Raw genomic sequence first — 24432 nt, forward strand, 5'->3', positions numbered from 1 at the left:
GACCAGCACCCTAGCAATTTGAGTTCCAGCCAATGAGCTTCAGCCCCTCGCCCTTTGAGTGACAGCTAGCAAGATGCACACACAGCAGAGTGAGAGAGAGAGAGAGAGAGAGAGCAATGACGTGGCGCACATATCTGCACATACAGTATGTGACATAGTAGACCATTTTTGGGGGACACTTTCGGCTCGTGAGCACTGCTTTCAGAACTACTGGCCAAAAAGTATACAAAAGTACCTGAGAAACTCTTTAAAGCAGAGATTAATAATCATTAGGTAAATATGGTGGACCTCTATTTAAATCGATCAACTTGGTGGTGTTGTTCGTTTTTTTTAAAGAAAGGGGAGGATACAGGTAAAAGAGAAATCCTAGCGTTTGAATCCCACTGTAACGGCATTGTAATATTAAAATTCAGCACCTGGGTCTTGTTCATAAGGCATCAACTGGAAGCAAACAGACTGAAACAGGGAGGGACTACCTTGACTTTTCCAATAAGAAAGGCTCATTTTCACTTACTGTTGCAAAACAATGTCTGTTGAGTGCCCTAATGAACAGGACCCTGCTAATGCAAATTCAGCACCTGCTCTATCTCTTCCTGTTCTACCTTATCCGAGTATGTGTCCCAAATGGCACAACATTCCCTACATAGTGCACTACTTTATAGGGAATAGGGTGCCATTTCGGACACAGCCCATCGCTGACTTCACCTGAACTGACTCACAGGAAAGCTTGATAACAACAGTCTGTATTTATTTCCTTGTTGCCCATCATATAAGATTTACACAAGTTAACAATATCACCAGCAGAAAGATACAGAGGTTCAAACTGGTCACTCCTTGGCAGTTATCTAGAAACAGTCAATCACACACAATCACTTTGAAACACACATGCTTTCTGTCATTTAATAACTCTCTCTTTCACTCACACATACACACACACACACCACGCACAATTCTCAAGCAGTGTGCCGGGCATCTGCTGTCACACGACCTGTCTCCGTGAACTAAGCAGAGACAGATGACTGTCAACTTAAGAGTGCCTCAAATGCGCATCTACGAACAGGCGAGGCAGGAATCAAGGCTGCCTCTCCCTCCCGGTATAATTGGAGTTAATCCGCAATAGGAGATAGTCAAGTTTATGGCATATCTGGCTAACAGCGTCAGTCACCGGCAGCTTTTAGTCTCATATTTGGACCCGTTTCCATCACGCGCTGACGACAAAAGCAGCCGCACAAAAGTGTGATTACCTTGCCTATTTTTACATTTCTGCATGACTTGACTTCTGATAATGGCGAGGATTTCAAACAGGAGAAAGAACACACTTAGATTGCCTTCTTAGTGAAGGAAAGAAGGTGGACTGGCTATAGGAGAGGAGTGAAAAAGGAATGTTTAATAGAAAATGTGAGCTGTACACTGAGTGTATAAAACATTAGGGACACATTCCTAATATTGAGTTGCACCCCCTTTTTGCCCTCAGAACAGCCTCAGTTAATCGGGGCACGGACTCTACAAGGTGCCGGAAGCGTTCCACAGGGTTGCTGGCCCATGTTGACTCCAATGTTTCCCACAGTGGTGTCAAGTTGGCTGGATGTCCTTTGGGTGGTGGACCATTTAAATACACATGGGAAACTGTTGAGCGTGAAAAACCCAGCAGCGTTGCAGTTCTTGATACACTCAAACCGGTGCGCCTGGCTACTACCGTACCCCGTTCAAAGGCACTTAAATCTTTTATTTTGCCCATTCACCCTCCGAATGGCACACATACACAATCCATGTCTCAAGGCTTAAAAATCCTTCTTTGCCTGGCTCCTCGCCTTCATCGACACTGATTGAAGTGGATGTAACAAGTGACATCAATAAGGAATCATAACTTTCACCTGGGTTCACTATTTCATGGAAAGAGCAGGTGTTTCCAATGTTCTGTACACAAAAAGTGGAGGTTAACACAGATACACTAACACACACAAACTCACGTGCACAAGAGCAAACAAACACACACACTTGCACACGCACACTTCCTTTTCAGTGCCACGGTTTATACCCTGTGGCGTTTGTCCTGCACTGTTGGCCACATGACCGCATGCATTTGAATGTCGGGTGGAGTGCATCCCTCCTCTTCATCCAGAGAGAAGACAAGAACCATAAAAGACGACACACACACACAATGAAGGCTTTTACCCGAGAGGGACTTAGAGGGGGGTATGCCGGGGTGCAACTCTGGCGGGGGTAGGTACTTTCAGGGCACAAGGCAGAAAAGCATGAGAAAACCAACCTACGCATAACAAGAAAATACGTCCCAAAAACATTTGGGAGTGGAGTAAAGTTAACGGCGTCAACAAAAAAAAAAGTCAGGGTGCTTGATTTAGTTGACGAGTCTCTTTCTCTCGGTCTCCCCCACAGAGAGTGGTTTTTGGTTTGGCTCTTCCATAGAGGAGTGACCTGGGAGAGAGGAAACAGACAAAGGGAAAAAAGGGGAGACAGCACACGGATCCTAATGAAGCCATAAATCAAACGTCCGATGAGAAAAGACTCCGAAGGAGGATCACATCGCCGGGGATCAATGGAGACACATCTAAAGGAGGAGACAACAACCGCCCGGAAACACACACACACACACACACACACACACACACACACAGCTAGATGGACACAAACGAACGCATTGCAAGTACACACAGGCTGAAATACAGCCTCATAAACACACATACATAAACACACTTGAACATACACACACATACTCGCTCACCAAGGCGCAGAGCAACTGAGACACGTGCTTGTCTCTAATCTATTCAACTTCCTCGCACATTGTCCCCCCCCCCCCCCCCCCTTACTACCCAGGAGGGCTCCGAGTTACACCTCCACGCTCAATCCCTCTCGTCTAAATAATATTGGCCGTGATAAATGGCGCCATAACTCTGATATCCACAATCAATCTCTGCTTTAAAGACACATCCATCTTCTGTAATGCTGATGGGGAGGGGGGTCCAGGGGAGTGGAGGGGAGGGGGAGCCGAGGGAAGACGTGACTGTTTTCCTGACCTCCTGGCGGGGGACTAAGGCGGGGGGACGGCGGGGCCCAGTGGAGGCGGGCCACTGAGTGATGTCTGTCAGCTCACATCTGGCTGGGAAGATAAATTAGGCTTATGAAGACAAATGAAAAGGGCTGTTCCTGCCGCCACCGCCGAGACACGGGGCGAGAGTGAGAGAGCAGGAGAGAGAGAGAGAGACAAAGAGAGAGAGACTAAATAAAAAAAGAGAGCGAGGGGGAGAGAAGCAAAGCAGCCGTTAACGTAGTCACGCCGCAGAGACGCAGAGCTCACTTAGTCAAAACCGTGTCCTTCTCTCTTCTCTCTCTCTCTCTCTCCTTTTTTCCTCTCTTGTTCTCAGTCTTTGAGTTGCACGCCAGGAACATTCTAGATGGCAATATGGCCACAGTATGAGGAAGACCAAAGACAAGACACTGACTCCTTCCTTTCTACCTCAGAGGTTGTGCAGTGTACACACAGGGAGGGGGGGGGGGGGTTGAAGATGCATTGGGGGGGGGGGGGGGGGGGGGTGAACTAGGATTGGGAATTGCCAGGGACTTCACGATGCAATATTATCACGACACTTAGGTGCCAATACGATATGTATTGCGACTCTCACAATTCTATATGTATTGCGATTCGATAATTAGATTATATTGCAATTGGATGTTCCAAACATATTGCTCACATATGTCTGCTGCAGAGGTACAAAAGAGAGCCATGAGAACGTTTTGAGCAGTCGTGGAAATAAAAGATGGAGAACAAGCTATGAAGGAAAAAATAACGGTGTTTTGGTGCAGGTACTGTACAGCCAACTAGTGCAAAAATAATATTGCGATATTGTCAAAACGATACGATATATTGTCAAAAATAATATCCCGATATATAACTGTATCGATTTTTTTCTCCCCCACCACAAGAGTGAACTATCTCTGACCTGTCGGAGGGGTCGTCACTCAGCCACACCACAGTGAATATTCCCCCTTAATGATGTAGCACGTCTATTAACGGACGGACAAAAGCAAAGAATCTCTCACTCTTCTTCTCTCCCCTCCCACCAATTTCTTCCTTGTTCTATCTAGCTGCCTCCCTCCCCCTCTCTCTCTCTCTCCCTCTTTTTATTGTTTCTCTCTGTCTGTCTGTTAGCCACCTAATGCTGCTCTGGGTCTGAACTTAATTATTAAACGGAGATGTCCACACAGCCTTTTTAGTTGTTCTCCTCCTTCCTCTTCCAGCGCCAGAGAACACTATGCACCTACCACCCAGCCGCTGCTTCTGCTGCTGCCCCAGTCAAAATCGCTTTCCCTTTCTTACCCAAAAATGAAAAGGTACACAAGTTACATTTACGCAAAGGTGCGCGACTGAGGTTGTTATCACGCTTTGCCACGGTGTGAGAGCAAACACTTCAATGAATCATAAACTGGGCTTTCAGATTCTTTTCGGAGGGTTTTACAGATTAGACAATGCCACCGGCAAAGCCCTGAAAATTACACCAAACGAGTGTGAGAACTTGGAAGATGAGGAACAGTCGCCGGTTTAAAGGCATTTGCGTCCGTTTACGCGAAGAGTTTGTCACATAACCGGCCTAGCATATGCTTCCTGTCGCCATACACTTCTATAGCATCACTCACGAGAGAGGGTTGTGACTCAACAAGGCCAGATGCAGTACTAGCCCTACTGTAAACACTATCTGCTATAGCTTAAGTTGCACTAACAAAGCATCAGAGAGAACCAAAGTAGCGCTGTGATATAGTGCAGCATTTTGACAGGGGCCCTCCCACACACCCCAATCTGTCTCTACAATAGAGGGAATGAGAAAGAAAGAGAGAGAGAGAGAGATACAGATGCAAAGCGAGAGAGATACATAAATAACAGAGAGAGAGAGAGAGAGGAGAGAGAGAGAGAGAAAGAGAGGAGAGAGAGAAAGAGAGGAGAGAGAGAAGGAGAGAGAGAGAAAGAGAGAGATACAGACGCAAAGAGAGAGAGAGATATACATAAATAACAGAGAGAGAGAAAGAGCGAGAGAAAGAGAGAGAAGGAGAGAGAGAGAGAGAAAGAGAGAGCAGACACCTAAGCCCTGTCTGGTGCTCCGTGTCCCTGCTTCCCTGCCACACCAAGGTGAGTGTGTTTATTGATTCTGGAGGCGCCTGGTGATGGTGTTCTAACCCTGTTGGGGTGGCCGGTGGGGGTAGAAGGGGGTGTTTGGTAGTGCTGCTAACCCCAGGGACCTCACTGGGGGATGACAGCCTGGGTAGGAGATAATCACTCAAACAACTCCGGCAACAGCAGGTAACGAGTGACACACGCAAGCACACACACAGACGTAAACACACGGACGCATAGAAACACACACGGACGTAAACAAACACATACCAAAACGAGATACTGGGAGACGATGTTGTAGACCAGAACAAGAGACAGAAAACCCGAAAGTAACATAAGTAGTTACTAGTGTGTTAGTGACTACAGCGAAGAATGGTGTGGGAGGAAGGGGGGCAGGCAGGGCCAAACCATGCTTAGCACTAGTAACAGTACTTTAAACCTTGAACAACAACAGCAACAACCCCCTGAGGAGTTACAGTGAGACACACACACACACACACACACACACACACACACACACACACACACACACACACACACACACACACACACACACACACACACACACACACACACACACACAACAGCTGAGTACAGGCAGGGCCCCTGTGTGTGTGTGTGTGTGTGTGTGTGTGTGTGTGTGTGTGTGTGTGTGTGTGTGTGTGTGTGTGTGTGTGTGTGTGTGTGTAGTGCAGCGTTGGTGTTGGGAAGACAGAAAACATTACAGGGCCTTTTTTTTGGCACCAGGCGAAGCGAGGAGAGCGAAGGGGTGAGGAAAGAGAGAGAACGGCGGGGGCGGAGTGGAGACGTAGAGGGGGGTGGGGGGGTTGAGCGTTGGAATGAACTCTCTCAGGCTTTGTGGTGCACGTTTCCCAAGGCCCCGGCCTGGCCCCTTTGATAAATGACACATGTCATTCTGTCAGCCCGTGACACTGCAGCTGGGAGGCCCTGTGATGTATGGCTCTGCTGAAAAAGGAAATCAACTTTTTTCCCTCCTCTCTCTCTCTCCCTCTCTCTCTACCTCTCTCTTGTCCTGGGCCGAGTGCATGTTCTTTTTTTTATGAGGATTTAGGTTCTTTAGCCTCCTCCTTTTCTTTCCCCCCCCTAGTCTTCTCCCTTCTCTCTTTCCCTGACACAGGCATGCTCAGAGACAGCTAGGTTGGGGCCTGGTTTGGTTCTCACTCACACAATGACACAGCTTATAATGATGTACTAATCTAGTAACTCGAGGAAGGGCACTGCAGCGTCTGAGGTGAATCGAAGATTTATGACGGTGAGGAAGTAAACAAAGTCTGAACATAGCGGGGCCTGAGCACATTCCGGTTATTCAGGATGACTGTCTCCCTACTGGGTCATCTGTCATGCATCTGTCTATGAAAAGGACAACGCTGGGATAAACACGATCCCACAGAGTGAATATACACCGCATGCAACAACTAATAGCTCTGTGTATCTGTTTGACGATCACACTCCAAAATATTTTGGGGGGGAGGGAAAGGATGAGACGACATTTCGTAGAGAAATCGAGCACTGCCAATTAAGAGCTCTGTGAGACATGGCCGACCCTCCCTTCCTGTGAGATTAGCCTATCACAGCACCCCACTGACCCTTCAACTGCGTACGCCGCCCACACAGCAGCATGTGAGGCAACTCTCTCTCCCTCCCTCCTTCCCTACCTACCTCCTTCTCTATCGGCTGACCTGTGATCAGTTCTCAGGAGATTTGACAGCCAACAAACCCCATAGTTTGAATCAGCTGTGACAGAGGAAATGTTTGAGTGTCACCTCGCAATCGTCATGTGACCAAAAGCCAGTACAGAAAAACAAAGTGGGTGGGAATAAACGTAAAGTATTGACTGATTCAGGATCAGTAGTTCAGTACATATCATCCAACCATGTGGCTGACTGAAAAAAAAGACAGCCAGATAATGCAGAGGGATCCTTCGACATCCTTCCTGAATGATGAGGTAGAGTGAGACGTGACTGATAAGAGATCAGTTAGTGTCTGTCAGAAATGTCAGGAATGAGGAATAGGAGAGGTCCAGATTACAGGCACCAACACAGGGTATTCATCAACACGGATTCCACACATTATTGGTCCACTGAACCACTACAACATTAAACGAGTTAACAATGTGTTGCTATGGGGACCAGCTACTTTGACTGAGGGGGAGGGATATTCTCTATCTAAAGTGCACACACAGACAGAGAGAGACAGAGAGAGAGAGAGAGAGAGAGAGAGAGAGAGAGAGAGAGAGAGAGCAAACAAAAACAAGAGTCGTCTAGTGAGAGGGCCCGGGCGGCCACCTTGGGGGTCGTGACCCACGGTTGACCCCGTCAGATGTGCACTCTGGCTGGGTGCTAGCAGGGAGAGGGGCGGGAAAACAAGGCATCATTAGGGCTGAGTGATGAGCCCCTTGCCATGTTTGACCTCCTCCTTCAGTGACTAGGGGGCTGCAACGCTCCACCACAGGACCGACACTGCATTTATAAATACCCGAGGGCCTTCACACACACACACACACACACACACACACACACACACACACACACACAGGCGCGTGCACACACACACAGAGAGCAAGACACACACACACACACAGAGGGAGAGAGAGAAACAAACAATGCCTAAGCACACACAAACACAATTCCTGAGCAACACGCCTCTGAGACTGACCCCACACACCCGTAGCAGCCCTGCTAACAGCATAGCATGCTTGTGTGACCCGCCGTATATCGGCCGTTTTTCCCACGAGGCACCAACACTGACCGACCCTACAAACACTGTTGCCTTTAGCTAGCATAACGTCATTCATACGCCCAGTGTGTTGCGGTTACAGACACACTGAGGGCATTGTTAACATTTTGTTTTAGTTTCGTTTTTTTTTGTTGGGGGGGGGGGGGGGGGGGGTTTCACTTTTAATTACAGAGGAGGAAGTGGTGGGGAAAGGAAATAGAGGAAAAAAATGAAACAGAAAGGCCAGTGTATGCTAGTCGCACAGTTCAGAGTGCGTATATAAGCGACCGTACAGGGGCAGGTCGCGAAACGACACAGTCCACAGTGTCGGACTCCATGGTTGATCATGGGAGGCTAAACAGAACCCTAAATACACATAATTGGCCCAGCGTTGCTGAAAGTCCTAGCGATTGAAATAGACTGATTTGAGTCAAAGTGCCTTAGTTTGAGGGGCTTCGTCCCGTCTAGTAATTATATTTCTGTGGTTCCCGGTACCTCTGCTCCCTGAGCCTCCGTACGCTGTGTGTTTGCCTCAATTAATCATCCCAGTGGTTATACTGTGGTAATAATAAAACAATCTCCATGATCACACACACAAACAACATTTCAAATTGCTATCATCCATCTCACCAACCCCTTTAAGAGCAGGGGGTTGTACCTCGCACCCCCCTGCCTAGGCTGGCCGCTGGAAAAGATGATGATAAAAAAAAAATGTGACTCGGCTGCCAAACGCGTAAAAGGCGTCGGGCGAGGGGATCAATGCACGGCGGACCGCCGCGACGGGAGCCGCTATGTAAAACACTGCCTTTAGTCAGCCGCATCCGGTTAATATTTAATCCCTCCATCCATCTAGGCGCGAAGCGCCGCTTCCCTTTAGCTTTAGCTCTGCCGTTTACTTTGATTACACACAACCGTTGGGGGGGGGAAGTGATAAGAGAAAGCACATCCGATTTGCATGGGGATGGAATATGGAATAAAACGCAAGTTTGATAATAGCTTGGAGCAGTCTGGGGCCAGTGTGAGAAATGGAGGGAGAGAGGAGACAGAAAGAGAGAGAGAGAGAGAGAGAGAGAGAGAGAGAGAGAGAGAGAGAGAGAGAGAGAGAGAAGGGGAAGGCCTGAGTAGGAAAAGGTGAAGCACAGAGGCTATAAAAAGCTAGCATTTCACTTGGAGGAAAGCCTTATTTAAAACAACGAGATATGCAAATACAACCGAATGGAAAAATAACACTGATAGTATCATCTCTTTCCCAGTAAATTTTTTTATGGCAAATGATTTCTAGGGAGGAATTTCCAAAGAAACAACTCCCACGTGAGCATGTAAATCTCCATAACTGAATATTCCCAGAGTTGTCTCAGCCCTCTTCGACTACTTCTCTTCTGTCACAGATTGTCTAGTCCATGAAGGCTGTTTATAAATGGTTTTAGAATATTAAGATTCTATATCCCATACTAGGTGTTTAACTGGTTTGATAATACTATGTCATATGTATGTGATACATACTCGCTCTCTCAACAAAAGTGTGTGAGACTGTGATGTGATCAAATATATTTCCGTTGGAAAAACAATCATTCAGAATGTAGTAGATGTGGTACAATACAAAATGACATTCACACACCTACAGTCATACTGTTCAACTCCCACTTTCGTCTATGTTCTACTCTCACACACACACGCACGCACACACACACACACGCGTGCACACACGCACGTGCGCACGCACACACACACACACACACACACACACACACACACACACACACACACCTCCAGCTAAACTATCCCAATGACAAACAACACACTTCTCTGCAACCCCTACTACAAGAGCTGAGCATAGTCAGTGAAGAGGGCACTTTACCAGTCATGCCAATGACATCATTTCCTACAACTCCCAGCAACGCCCTCAGTAATGATGAGGTGGAAGCAGTATGGGTCTCAGAATGACTTCCTCCCTCCCTGTCTTTCAAACATCCAACTACTGTACACTCACACTCTAAACTCCTGCCAACAGTTGGGAGAAAATCTGTTTCTTTTACTTTCTTTTTTTAAATGTATATACACACACGGGCCAACCAAAGTGAAATGGATTGGGACGAGCAGTGGGGTGTGTGTTAGATGTGAGTTAAAGCATCATTTAGGGAGGAAATAAGCCTTCACGACTGCCAATGACAAGTGTTCATTTTCTCACTCATTGAACAGAGCTAGCCACTTTACAATGTGTGCGACTGTGAGACTAGCCTGTCCTGAAATAGAGAGAGGAGTAGAGCGGGAGAGGGGGGGGGGGGTCAATGAAATAGATGGTGAGGAGGTTTGGTCGCTCTGTCAGAGGGAAGGTTTGCCAGTCTGATTTTGGTCCCACAGGTACTCTACACACGATAGAGGCCACCCGGCTCGACACACATCCCTCAACACACACCTCTCCAACTACCTCGGTGAGGCCTGGTGAAGAGGAGGATCATGGGAAGTCCTTATCTCTGGCTAACATCACCCATCGGGCGCCACAGCCCTCCACGGACCAAAGGGTGCAATTATTACTAATACAGCACTTTATCGATTGGCGCGCTCGTCGGCGCCCCTTGTTTTCGGGGGTCTACTGCTAGGGGGGCTAACCAAAGTGACACGGGTAAAGTGTTATTTCTTTCACACGCCGACAGCTGGGCGAGAGAGGAGGGGTCGCCCTGGCCCACTCCACCCAGCAGTAATTCTTAATTGACACCTGTCAGGATAATGGCGGCAGTCACAGCTGCTGCAGGAGAATTTGTCCATCGTCCCGTTCCTCTGTCAGCTTTAATACCCGTCCTGTGGAACTGCCCCCCTCCAGCCCTGTTGCTGCCTGCCTAGCTAGTAGCACCCCCTCTCCTTCTTTCCTCTCCTCCTCACCCGCTTTTCTTTCGTTATTTCGCTCCCCTGCGTTTCGCAGCCAATCTACATACTGCTTTGTTTTAAAAAGTTATTTTTTTAAGTAAAAAAAAAAAAGGCTATCTTAAGGGTGAGGGAGGTTTGAGTACCTCCCTCAATGTACTGCCCTCTCACATACTCTAAATGCAAGGCCCAACAGAAGGGAGACACTAGAGTGCTACGACGACTACCCTTGGTATCAGCATTGATTCCATCAAAACACACACGTTCCTATTCAGAGGTTACGGGGAGCTTTGACTAACAATGTTGGGAAAAGAGTAGAAGACACAATGAGAGAGCGGGATTTGAGCAAGTAAGATAGGAGGGAGTGTGAGGGATGCATGTTAGAAAGAGGGAGGGGGCAAGAAAGATAGGGGGAGATATAAGATGGACGTGAGAGAAACAGAAAGAGGGAGGAGGAGGATGAGCGCGAGGGTGTCCCTGGGTAGGGATCGGCTCCTCTGTGGTAGGCCCATCTCGTTTGTCTGTTTGTTTGTTGGCATCAAAGCACTTGCCTCTCGTTCTCCCTGCTCGTCCCCTGCTAACTGATGTAATGAGTGGGTAAGCTACATGTTTTTCTGCGCCGAGAAATTCAAATACTTATTAGACAAAATATTCTGTAATTGCTCATCTTTTATTGATGGCAGAAACATGTTCAATTTGACTGGTACAGACTTCCCATAGCACTGCCAAGCCTCTCGAGGAGGAACACTACCACTGATCAAGAGAACAAATGTACTCACTGGAAATAGAATACTTTACTTAACTACATTTTGGATTTCAAAAAAATATTTTCATGTTATTGGACTTCTCTCAAATGATGAACCGAATAAAGTGGCAAACAGTTTTACAATAATTTGCTGTTAAACCACCTAGACCCGCTGTAACTACTCTACGGAAAACAATAAGCCTACTCAGCATTAAATACTATCTACGGAATAACATATGAAGCAAAACGTGACTTTAACATCAAAAGAAACACAAATTCATTTAAATATTTATTAGTACAGTTACTGTGCTGCATTTACTCTTGTTCTCAATCCAATTAAAAATGCCATACAAATAACATTACTAAAATACTTTCATGTAAAAAAAAAGATTAAAAAAAGTAAAAACTATAATAACGGCGACAAAGCAAAGAGAGGACTGGACTAGTGAATCCAATCCCAGAGGGTTGCCTTCTCTGTGTTTGACGTTGTTTTTCTTTTCTGTCCCACAACCCCACTCCGAGAGACATTTTTCTCCCGAGCAACAAAGCACATCTGGCTGCTTTAATGATATGATTTCCCATCATACTAAGCCACCCCCATTATGACCTCCCACCGTGCCACAGTGTGTGTCTGTGTCTACAGTACAGAGAGGGCGACACTCTTCTGATGGTAGCTTCGTGCCCTGAGGGCAGCTTAGTGAACGAATGAGAAAGAAAAAGACAAGATGAGCGTAAACATTATATGAAATGTATCCTTAGCTTCACACGTACAGTACTGAAAGCATACAAAAAAATATGTATGGTTGTACGGCTTAAAACACCTACAAAATATATTCCCAAAGTCTACTACTCTCATATGCCTTATATCTGAAATATAGTTGTCACTACTAAACACACACACACACACACAACTCCAGCTATGGCAGTAGAGGTTGGGCGACTGAAGGCATTCAAAAAAGAGAGCAGAGCATGTTTGACCTTTGACTGGCTCAATTCCCAGATGCAAATTTAACTATTAGTTTCAGAGGGTGGCAGAAGAGCAAAACTGGCTATCGACGAAAGAAATCGATGCCACCTGCTAACGACACAGGCGCTCCAATTAAAGTAACCTCTAGTGAAGCAGAGAGAAGAGAGCCTGACCGCCAAACACACACTCAGGGAACTGTTACACACACACACACACACAGAGCACAGAAAACCCCCCTACTGTATATCACTGTACATTAGTGATAAGTATGTGACGCGTGTGTGTCCTAGTTAGCTTGGAGTCCTTGTGTTACTAATATGGTAAACAGAGTGTCAATGTACTGCCCTCTCACATACTCTAAACGCAGGGCCCAACAGAAGGGAGACACTAGAGTGCTACAACAACTACTCTTGGTATCCGCATTTATTCCACCAAAACACACACAACAGCACACACATGTTCCTATTAAGAGGCATTGAGGCATATCTTTGCACTCACAAATGTCATATTCACATTTCCTTAGAAATGTTAGATGTACACGAAAACACACAATTCTAACGACGACAAACGTTGATGTCTCAGTCGACTTCAGAGAAAGCGAGTGAAACGTCATCGCTTAACATTTCCTTGACCTTGACTAAATTGTCCACTACATTTGCATGCACCTCCAAAAACAAAATCTTTATGTTCTCCGGCTTCCAGATTAATATCATTTTCAGATTACTCCCAAAATATATTTTTGGCAGACAACTACAGGGAAATAAAATGGAAAAATACACCTTGTGTAAGACGGTCCTCCTCAGGCCGTTGATTTAAGAGTGGGCCACATAAATCTCGGCATGCTGATTATTTCGAGGGCAGAATATCACGTAACAGCATCGTCAAGTTAGAGCACAAAGGTCGTTGTGTAATCTTAGCTACCCCGGGCATGCTAAACCATTAATCCCAGGGCACTGGGCTTCTTAACCCACTCCAAAAATACTGGGAGATTTTTTTTACCAGGTTTCTAGAATGCCCCCTAAACACAAGAGCGGGAGAGATACATTTTCCACACATTAAGACTAGGGCTATACGTGGTTTAGACATGAAGACGTGAAAAGGTGTTGTGTGTGTGTGTGTGTGTGTGTCTCCCTCACTGTGCTGCTTCAAAACGTTTACAAAATGTACCATCAAATTAAAACGCCTAGCAAATAAAAGCTATACTTTGCATACTAGAATTATGTTGCATAAACATATTAACGTATTATTATCATTTCATTTTACACTGACCAAATTTTGTACAAAAATAGGCCCCCAAAAACATGTTCTGGAATACTTAGCTACATTTCCCGCATTATAAACCTTTTACAAACCCTCGAAACTATCATTTTCTTCTTACGCACAGTAACGATCATATGAGATATTAAGAAAGACAATTACAGGAGTATGACGGTTATTATAATATATAAAGGGAAACATAAACATTGCACCGCCATTTGATGCAGGAGTGTAGCCTACATGTGACGACGCAGCCGATTTTGGTTCGGTGCGTCTGGCCTTTATTACGTCGTTAAAGGCAGAGGATTAGGGAGGTCATTAAGAGGCATTGTGTCCTCCGACATGATTAGTCAGGTAGCAACGCCCATTTGTCACCTGCACCAGCAAATTGAGTTGATACTGCACTAGGGGCTATGGGGACTGTATAATATCAACTTGATTACATCAAGGCAGCTGCGGACTTGACACCTTACTGAATTTGTCAGCATTAATCGTTAGGGCCTGTCACAAATCCATCAGGTTTACAGATAATTAGGGGCCTTCTCTAATGAAGCCCAGAGAAGCAACCTTACCTTTTCTCTCATAATGAAGAAGCCTCTATCCCTGGGAAAGAGATGTTTTTCTCCCCAGACTACTAGCTCTGACTGGCTGAGACACACAACCCTCCAATTTAATGAAAGACAATGTCACTCTTCTCTCTCTATTTTTTTTTTTTTTTTTTTACATCGCTCCTGTCCTCATCACCATCAACTGAAACTGATAGTCAAGGACAAAATGAGACCTGAAATAAAGTAACACATACACACACTCTTACCAACTGCCTTAAATACTCTGTAGGATATAAACCGTTGCTCATCTTAACCTTAAATGACAGGATATCTGAAATAAGAGAAGTAGATATTATGGTTTTCCCATGACACTACGTATACTCTATATCAGGGAAAGGCCTTTTGTATGGCTAGGGCCCATTTATAACCGTTAAAAGTTCTCACACACACACAAACAAACCCACACAGAAAGTAAAAGGCCCTATATTAAATGTCGCTCTATTCTACCCCCCCCCCCCCCCCAACACTAGTGAATAATAAATACAAATAAAATTTGTCCAGACATGTCTCCTCGTGGTGCTCCGTTCAGCCCTCCTCTAAAAGGTCCAATCCTGTACCTCTGGGGTTCCACATTTGTTTTGGTTGAACCCGGCGTCAACCCTCTCAGTGAAAATATAACTCACAACAACCTCTTTTCCCGATGGTCGCTCGAGTGCTCATTCTCTAAACCTCTATTACCATGGTACTACCATGGCGATACTACCTCGACTCTCCCTCTCTATTTCCTTAGAGGCTACAGAGTACCAGGCATGGTTCAGTAGCTACTAGCTAGCATTGAAACACTGGACCATCGTGCTTTAGTTGAGCGTGTGTCTGTATTTGTGTTAAAGGGGAGTGTTGGAGGGTGCTGTTGTTTCCAACAAATTTTCATGATCATGACAGAATGGAAACACTCCCGTCTGCAAAGTTGTGATTGACCATTAAAGGCCATCATGTATAAGCTGGTCAATGACAGGCAAGCAGATCAATAGGACCATGTTGAGGGGTCAAGGTGATGGCATGTTTTCATGTAAGATCTGATCTGTTGGGAACAGTCTATATGTGATCCTACAGCCTGCTACCCAGCTTTTTAAAAATGTGATACAAGACAAGAGACGAATCAGATGCTACTCAACAGTGAGAATAAAGCATAAGACGGCTATTCAACACTGTGTGTCAGAAGCGTATGAACTGTGGAGAGTACGAGTTGAATACTCTTCCCAGTCAATCCAGACTGACTCCCCGTCATTTGGCGCCTATTTAAAATGATAAACCTGCCGAGTTCAAAGTCTTCGCTGCCCGGCCCTCCTGTTCGGTCCGCTTTACACCTCATATTTCAGAATCTCTTTAAAATTCTACAACTGTCTTTTGTTCACTCCACTTGTTAGTGCCTAACTTCAAAGGCTGCGCCTCATTAGCACAGAGGTGGAAATCCCTGTCACTCATTTACATTTGTTTAAAGCGGCTTGAAAAAGAGATGAGAGTCGAAATCCAAATCACTAGACCTCAACCTTGTGTTTCCACATCTGGTTTATCAGTGATTGTTAGATAGTAAATACTACAGTCCTGTGGATGTAGACATGGACTGCGTTGGTAAAGTGTTCTGTAGGATGAGAGGAGGGTATGCATTTCAATAAGAAGTGTAAACCTCCGTGTCTTTAACCCAGACCAGGGGGGCTACTGTTGGTAGGCTAGTTCAGGTGCCCTAATTAATTAGGATTTAGTCCTTTCTGTGATCCTCAAAACACTTCCACCCCATCCCTCTTCCATTTCCTTTCTTTCTCTTTCTTCCCTCTAGTATTTTCTCTGGAAAACAATAAAGAGATAAGGATTTCCCTCCTTTTAAAAACTTTTTTCCTTCCCTTTTTTTAAGACAACAGGGGGGTTGTCCTTCGAGTGGCTAAATCCGTAAGGAGCATGCGTGTCTCCATGGAGAGATGTATTGATGTTTATCAGGGATGAATAGATCAAAGGCTGCCACATGACAGGCGATCAATCACGCATCAAATCAATGATGGCAATCCTCTAATAAAACCGAAAAGAAAGAAAACCGGCTCTGGCCAGTTTTTTCTCCCCCTCTTTCGAAGTCAATTATTCATTATTACTCGCTCTTTAACACTGCAATGAACCCCAATAGAAACTCTATCTCTAACGTTTCGTTTATCTAGCTACCCAAGTAGTCGACTTTTCTGGCAAGTTAACACATTAGGCCTATCGTGTCACTACAAATGTACCGTGGTTTACTGAAATCATATGGCAAAATAGACAATAATAATGGTCAACTAATGATGACGTGTTGAAGGTAAAACTTATTTTTAGGCTATTACATATGCATAACAGGAGAAACGTAAAAGGGAAAAATAAAACATTTAGGGAATTAAAAATAAAAAGTCCAACATTTTATCTCCATTTAGTAAGAGGCGGTGAAAATGAATGTATGTGTGCGCTCGTGCTTACCTGCTGATCGCCTGGGCTCTTGCTGCTTTCTCCTCGGCATAGTGACCGTCACGTTCCACGGTACTTTTCATGCAGGAATCAAAACAATAAGTCTGTCAGTGGTGAAAAACCATCCCGAAGCTTTTTTTTCCGGAAATAACTGTCAACAGTTTTTCTATTAGAATGGTTTGTTTCTTTTGTAATTGTGGGCTTATGCCAGACAACCTGAAACGGCCACAATGTAACTAAATATGTCCTTTAGGCCTACGAATAGAAACAAATGACTGAAGATAAAGGACAAACGAAAAAAAGGGTTTCTGTGATATCAAAACGATGCACGAATTTCGCCAGCTCATAACATGTCTATCAAAGATCATCTTTCCTCATCTCTGTGTGTCAGAAAAAGAGGCAGACATCGAAGCCAAGTTTCAGTCACTCCCCTACTGCCATAGGGGGGCTATATGGCGGTGTTGTGGCTACTTTGTATCGCCTTCACGCCAAAATAAATAAACTCTGATGGTAAACAAATAAGTCCAGTGTGAGCGAACACCTTTGAAATGTATTTCCGTGGAAGGCTGCGCTTCAAGCTCAGATCTGAAACAAAGCAGAATTGAGAGAAAATAGACAGGCATTAGATGGTTAATGTCAGTCCGTCACCACGCCACCTAGTCGGATCAAGCCTCGCCGTCAGCAGATACTTTTCTTCCCTCTCTAGTTTGAGCCGGGGTGGTAAGTTAGGGATTCTACTTACATTTCTAGTCGTGAAAATAATTATTATCAGCCGCCGATCAAGGAATGTGCAGGTGGTTGATGTGGTGCGGAGCCTGCGACTAAAGAGAAACAAACAAGGTGCAGGCATCCACCCTCGCGGAGAGAATTTTTCTTCTGTAAACTCCAGGGAGTGAACCGAGGTCTCGTCAGCTCCTCCGGAAAAAAAATGAAACGCAGGGAATCGAGAAGCGTTTCAGACAGTCTCAACTGATAGACAGACGCATCGAGTGGCTTTTCCTGCTTCATTTTTACTCCTCCCCTCGCGCTACAAGCGTCACCCTGACAGTCGAACCCAGCTGTCAATCTTCTTAATTGTCTTGTTTTTCCTCTGATTAAAATTGAAATGACTGACAAAGGAATGCTTGCATCAGTAGGCTAATATCAAAATGTTGCTTTGAAATATTGATCCATAAACTTCATGCGGAATGTTATTAGGGCAATTAGTCAATTATTACAAAACTGTTACTAGGCTAGGCTATATTACTACAATTAGCTAATCATCATCATCATATGAAATAATCTTACACCAACTTTGTTTTACCAGACATGGAAATGCTTTGGACTTGCATATTTTTGGAACATTCGGGCTGAAGTTTCCTAATGTGAGAGCACCATAATTTACGCATGCTTGAGGAGAAAATATATTCAGCAGATAATAGCCTTTTAACGGTGCTTGTTAATACCTTGAATGGTTGTGGTTGGCACTGGCTGTATTGGCAATTCTTTGGCTTTTTGTGTACAATCGTTGAGGATATGTTTGAGACTGCGATTGATTTGTTTCACCTTTACTAGGAAGTGTGTCATGTCCAGGAAGGGGAGGGACTCCAAAGAATACAAGCCGCTACAGTGACAGCTGCTACAAGGTTGCGCCGTGCTATAGCCTAGTTATCGTCAAAGCAAACATTCCAAAAGCACGTTATTGCGTGTCGATCTTATGCGACAAAACTGCGCTGGTAATATTGTTTTAATTGCAATGCATCATTGCATTGGCGTGGCCTACCCTGCTACGTGAAGAAAGCCTAGCATAGGCTAACGATAAGCATATTGATATCAATGCACAGCCAGTGCCCGTGAACTTTGTCACATAATCCCTCCCTGGTGCAATGTCCACCTCTTTCTTATTGAGAAACGGTAAGAGGGTGTTTTTGGTAATCGACGGGGGGTGCAGAGGAACCGATGCACTTTCTAGAGTTAATTTCGTATCGCGCCGCTTCATTATAGATTTGTCATACTCCACGCACTTCATGGATTTTAAAGGTTCCTCGATACCGAGCTCCATGAAAAAGCTGGTCGTAACGAAGCTTAGCCAGAATTTCAGAGACGCCGTTGCCTTGTAAACTGTTCCAGTCCCGACACCTGGCGACGGGGACTTGCTTGTCAGAAATCGGTAAGTTTTGGTTAGAAATTGGATACAGAAGGTTCCCATTTTCCGCGGATGCGTAGCCTATACCCTATGGATAGACTATTCCAATATTTGGCACATTTTGGAGCCAATATCTTTGATAAACGATTTGGTATTGTTTTCAAGTTATGAAAGGGTCTCTTACCTCGGTTAGAATAGCCTTATCCATCCCCATCGAAATTAGTAGCTTACTTGCGACCATTTCAGGAGCGAGCAAAATACGTGAGAAATATTTCCAAGTTCCGCCCCTACATTTGTCTATCAATCCATCTCGGCATCTCGCTCTGTCCTGTCTCCTTACGTCACGAACCTGCAAACAGAAAGTCATTGGGGGGATAGACTCGCACGAATAGATGAGGAGATGGAGAAACAGCTTTGCATGGCATTTGGGGGCTGCGGCAGGATCATCATTTTCCGCTGCATAAAACCAATGCGTAAGACTCAATCTGATTCAAAGCAAGATATTTACAAATGTTGATTACATTAACAGGTTACTGTAACAGAGGAATGAAGGCTACTTAATCTAACCGGTTATTTACTACAATTGAAGTCAAAGAGATATTAAAATGCTGGTGTAGCCTATTAGAGCGTAGTTGATCAGTGAAATAAAGGCATTATGGTTGAGACCAAGGACATAGTAGCATAATCTAAAGATCAAATAGCTTTTAACATTTACAGAAATTGTCATATGTAGCCTAAAACTTTTTCATAGGTTTGTTTTGTGTGCGTAAATTTGTATGCGTAGTTTAGAGAATTAGAAAAAATGTATTGTCTTGTAGGACATTTATAATTTGAAAATGTGGAACATTGAATTATAAATACAATTTGCCATGGAGAAATAGCCTCTCTCTCATCTTGGGAAAAGGAAAGAACTGTTGATGCTGAGGTAGGTTATGTACTTTGCCCTCTCCGCCTCCCGAAACTGTACGGAATCACGTATTGTTCTATATTTTAATGTAGGACTATGCCCTTATACTTTTTTAAACAATTCTTTGTTTGTTGTCTGTAATGAATCTCCATCATATGAGTTGGCCTGGAAAATTACAACATTTAGCAATTCATCAGCTGTGGTCCTGCTGCTAACAACTAGGCCTCAAGCACCTTCAACTGAAAAAATAAATTAAAGGGCCTAGTTATTAAGGCACATTTCTTGATATGGCTTATTATTTATTTGTTAATAACTACATCAGAAAGGCCAATTCTCTGGTCTCAATGCAGAGCTCGGAATTAGCAGAAATATCTGTGATGCCGCATTTAGGCCTATGTCGGCCTTGTATTGTATAAGGCCTGCTTGGTTCAATTCTCTGAGGTGGGAATACAGTTGCACAACAGCCTACTGTAATTGCACATATAGCCTTCTTTTATGCATTATTAACCCGAATTTGTTAGACTAGTTTTGAGTTTAAATTGAGATATGCATTACTATCATGTTTCAGTGACCGAGATTATTGTGCATTCAAAGTTGCACATTTTTAAATCAAGCATCTTTAAGAATATCAGCCCAGTTCATTTTAGTTTTGACCTTTGAACTTGCTCTTCTTTAATGCATGGTGTTTCAGTGCTGTTGGTCCATTATGAGAGATTCAGGTTCAAATCTTTACTGGTATGGAATAATTCAGAAGGGCTGCAAAAGCAATTCGGAAAGTATAGTGTGTGGCTCCCGTGTGGCTCAGTTGGTAGAGCATGGCGCTTGCAACGCCAGGGTTGTGGGTTCATTCCCCACGGGGGGACCAGGATGAATATGTATGAACTTTACAATTTGTAAGTCGCTCTGGATAAGAGCGTCTGCTAAATGACTTAAATGTAAATGTAAATGTATAGTCACACCTAGATGTTTTCCTATATTTAATTGGAGACATTTATTTGTAACTAAACCGGGCTGTTACATTTAAGTGCTAAAAATGCAAATGTGACATGCACAATGATGAGTCGCAACAAGGATTCTTCTGGAGGATAGAAAATTATTTATTTATACATTTCTTTCACACAATGATTTTTTTCTCTCTCCATGTCATCAGCTGAGATGAAAACAGTAGTATTTTTTCATGTCGTGGCAAATAAATATACAAGATTTAAAAGTGCAGTTTGTTCTTGTGTGTCTCTCAAGACAATGACTCATGACATCATGCAATGTGTTTTGTGATACCAACCTCGTCCTGTCAGTGTAAGGTGGATGTTTTTTCCAAGACAAAATGGAATCATTGCCAAAACAAACCAATGTTTCCTTCACGAAGGATGTTGCAGATATTTCCTAGAGAATGGAAGTGGAATCTTGACCTTCGCAGACATGACTGTAGGCATTCCGAAGTGCTCCTCTTATGTTATTATAACATGAGCTATTATCATGTTATTATCAAAATTCCGACTACATTATCATGTTATTATCAAAATTCCGACGGAAGAACATCACTAAAGTATCCTATACCGACGTTAATTGATTTTAATGCTATGTAACAATTGTTACTCATTCTGAACTGTCATTCACGTATATTTTTCCTTCTCTGTTCCATTCCATGCAGATTTGTTGGAATCAATGCCTCGGACATCAACTAGTCAGCAGGCCGCTACGACCCTACGGTGAAGCCACCGTTTGACGCCGGGTTCGAGGGCATTGGCGAGGTGGTCGGACCCGGCCTGAGTGCCAGCGCCCGCTACACCATTGGCGACACCGTGGCCTACTTTGCCGATGGGGCCTTTGCGGAGTACACGGTGATACCCATGATCAAGACCGTACCCGTACCCGCGGTGAAGCCAGAGTTCCTCACCCTGCTGTTAAGTGGTGCCACGGCCTATATCGCCATGAAGCGGCTTGGCGACCTGGTGAAGGGCGAGACGGTGCTGGTGACGGCCGCTGCCGGTGGCACGGGACAGTTTGCTGTGCAGTTCGCCAAACAGGCCGGCTGCCACGTTGTGGGCACCTGCTCCTCCAACGAGAAAGCTGGCTTCTTAAAGACCATTGGCTGCGACAGGCCCATCAACTACACGTCCGAGGACCTGAGCACCGCGCTGCGCAAAGAGTACCCACAAGGCCTGGACGTAGTCTACGAGTCCATAGGTGGCAGAATTTTTGACATGGCGGTCAACAATCTGGCCAATAAGGGTAGGCTGATCGTGATCGGATTCATCTCAGGGTACCAAACGGCATCAGGGGTCCCAACTGTTAAAGGAGGGACTCTGCCCATGAAGCTGCTCAAGAAGTCAGCTAGCGTGAGGGGGTTCTTCCTACCTCACTTCTTGTCTGACTACAAGGAGGCGATGGGAAGCATGATGCAGATGTTTGCTAAGGGGAAGCTGGTGTGTGAAGTGGACTGTGGCGACATGGCTCCCGAGGGCCGTTTCGTGGGACTGGAGTCCGTCTTTAGGGCTGTGGACTACATGTATGCTGGGAACAACGTGGGAAAGGTGGTGGTTGAGGTGACTCCACCCTCGCTGGACAGCAAACTGTGATTTGCCTTAATGTGAATGCACTGGAATTCTCAATTCTCGAATCAAATGTATGTACAATGTATGTATGTACAATGAAAGGAACAATGAAAATACATCATCTAATATATGTATGTACATTGAAATGAACAATGTAAGTATATATGTTGAAGGCAAATTACCCGAACTGTGACAATCTACAGTACTCTGAATTTAATATATTTTTGAACAGTTTATTTCACCTGAATAAATGTAGATATTACTAAAATGTTGTTCTGTTAGAGACAGTTCCTCGTTTAATGTTTTAATGATTAGCTTTACTTTATTCAATACAAAGTCCCAATAAATGGGGATAATACTTGTAGAGTGAAGATTGCTGCTGTTAACAACAAAGGTTATCTCAAGAAAATAATGCTGTACCCCTCTAGACCAAATGCCTCCCTCATTCTCGTGCTATCTCACACACACACACACTCACTTGTTTAATTGCTCTGTGCTCAAGACTAGAGCAAACTAAAATGTAATCATATTAACATTTGTGTTTACAGTAACTAGACCTGTGGCTGCATTGACTGTCCACAGCTTACGCATGCTTACTGCACTCCAGACAATGTACCAGCATATCAGCTGCACTTGTTCCTCTGTTTACACAGCTGAGGACAATATTGCATAATGATCACATTTAGTGTTACCAGTTTAAACCTCTGTCATACTTTTGGAATATAGGCCTAAGCATGCCCAGAGCAATTGACCCGTTTAGTCACACACACACACACACACACACGTACAGTATACATAAACAGATTACTCATTCATATAATTAATCAATTATCTTAAATCAACTGAAAAGATTGTACATTTCTCAATGTCTTGTAGATGTACAGTACGTTTTAAAATGGCTAATTTTGAGGAGTAATAACACATATGTAATTAACACTCATATCTAGATTACATTATTTATCTTACATTCTTGATTTTAGAATCACATTTTATTGTGTTTTGTTTTAGTAAAATCTGTATAAAATTGTCAGAACTGAATGCAGCATCAGGTGTGCTTGGTATTTTATAGCATGTTTGTGGCTGACAGAAACAGTGTTCATATCATCCGTCTTTCCATTCACATGCCCCAAGCTTCCCATAATAAAAAATTAGTCCAGCTAACCAGAACTTGGGGTTGAAAATACCATTCGTTTTTCCCACAACAAGCAGAAACCCACTTATATTGAATGTATTGTGGAATGCCCTCTGAGGTAGGCCTACATTTTTCTTTCTTCTTTCTTTCTTTGTTGTTACCGTGAGGATAAGGTTCCACTTGATGTTTTGGATTCTCTTAAGCCAATTCACTAATTTCATTTTTTTCTCATTTAAATATCGAACCCTTTTAAGCTAAATATCATGTTGTCGCCTATATTAGAGGTGAGGGTAGATGGGATACTAGGTGAGATACAGTCGTCATGGAGAAATGCCTTATCTTACATTTTCCATATTAATTCTAAAACTATTTACAAGTTAATGTGGGGGTGTTATTCTGTGGCCTTTTTTTAAGAAGTGAGAAAAGGTCATTAAAACATCTCTAAGACAATACGTTATGTATCAAGCCTAGGAACACAAAAACAAACACCTGTCTCCACCTGGGAGGGACGTCTGTGTGTTCATGCACTGTGAACATGCAATATCCTCCTCCAGGTGGCCACTCAAAAAAGATCTCAGTGTGAAATGCGTTACAGGTGTGACCCCAGCATGCAAAGCCGCTACCTTCGCCAGGCAGGCAGCTCAGGAAATCAGAAACATACCCACCAGCCTGAAGCCATTTGAACCTGCACCAGTGTGTCTCACACACATACACACACACACATACACACACCCATATTTGTTCCAAGAGAGAAGTGGTCTGTGTAATGCACACAGTGTATTTTTGTAGATTGGTTCTTACTATCTTTAGTATTTTTATTTTAAGGTCCTCTTTGTTAAATCTATGAATCAAATGATCCGTCTCTGCACCCATCATTGTAAGTGTTTGATAACAGTGCCACTGTGCAGCATGAATGAATGTGAGCAGCCTGAAAGCTATTGTTAAGGCCGATGCTCTTACCGCTCATAAAATGTATTGTTCACTCCGTC

At 44.1% G+C, this 24432-nt stretch overlaps 1 protein-coding gene and 1 pseudogene across 2 annotated transcripts in view; one reads left to right on the top strand and one right to left on the bottom strand.

Moving 5' to 3' along the window:
- Nucleotides 1-19093, bottom strand: part of LOC120048277 (teashirt homolog 1-like) — a 35228-nt gene extending 16135 nt beyond the window's left edge. The window contains exons 1-2 of one of the 2 annotated variants that reach the window (XM_038994126.1): nt 19034-19093; nt 16737-17309 (exon numbers count right to left, since the gene is read on the bottom strand). In XM_038994126.1, coding sequence (XP_038850054.1) covers nt 16737-16776 — 40 coding nt within the window. In that variant the 5' untranslated portion in view covers nt 16777-17309; nt 19034-19093. Of the gene's footprint in view, nt 1-16736; nt 17310-17466; nt 17672-19033 lie in introns of those variants that run through there. The other variant, XM_038994125.1, reaches the window with a different exon arrangement.
- Nucleotides 18306-23478, top strand: LOC120048278 (annotated as a pseudogene).
- Nucleotides 23479-24432: the final 954 nt, after the last annotated feature.

Source organism: Salvelinus namaycush, chromosome 5 (genome assembly GCF_016432855.1).
Source record: "Salvelinus namaycush isolate Seneca chromosome 5, SaNama_1.0, whole genome shotgun sequence".
Lineage (NCBI taxonomy): Eukaryota > Metazoa > Chordata > Actinopteri > Salmoniformes > Salmonidae > Salvelinus > Salvelinus namaycush.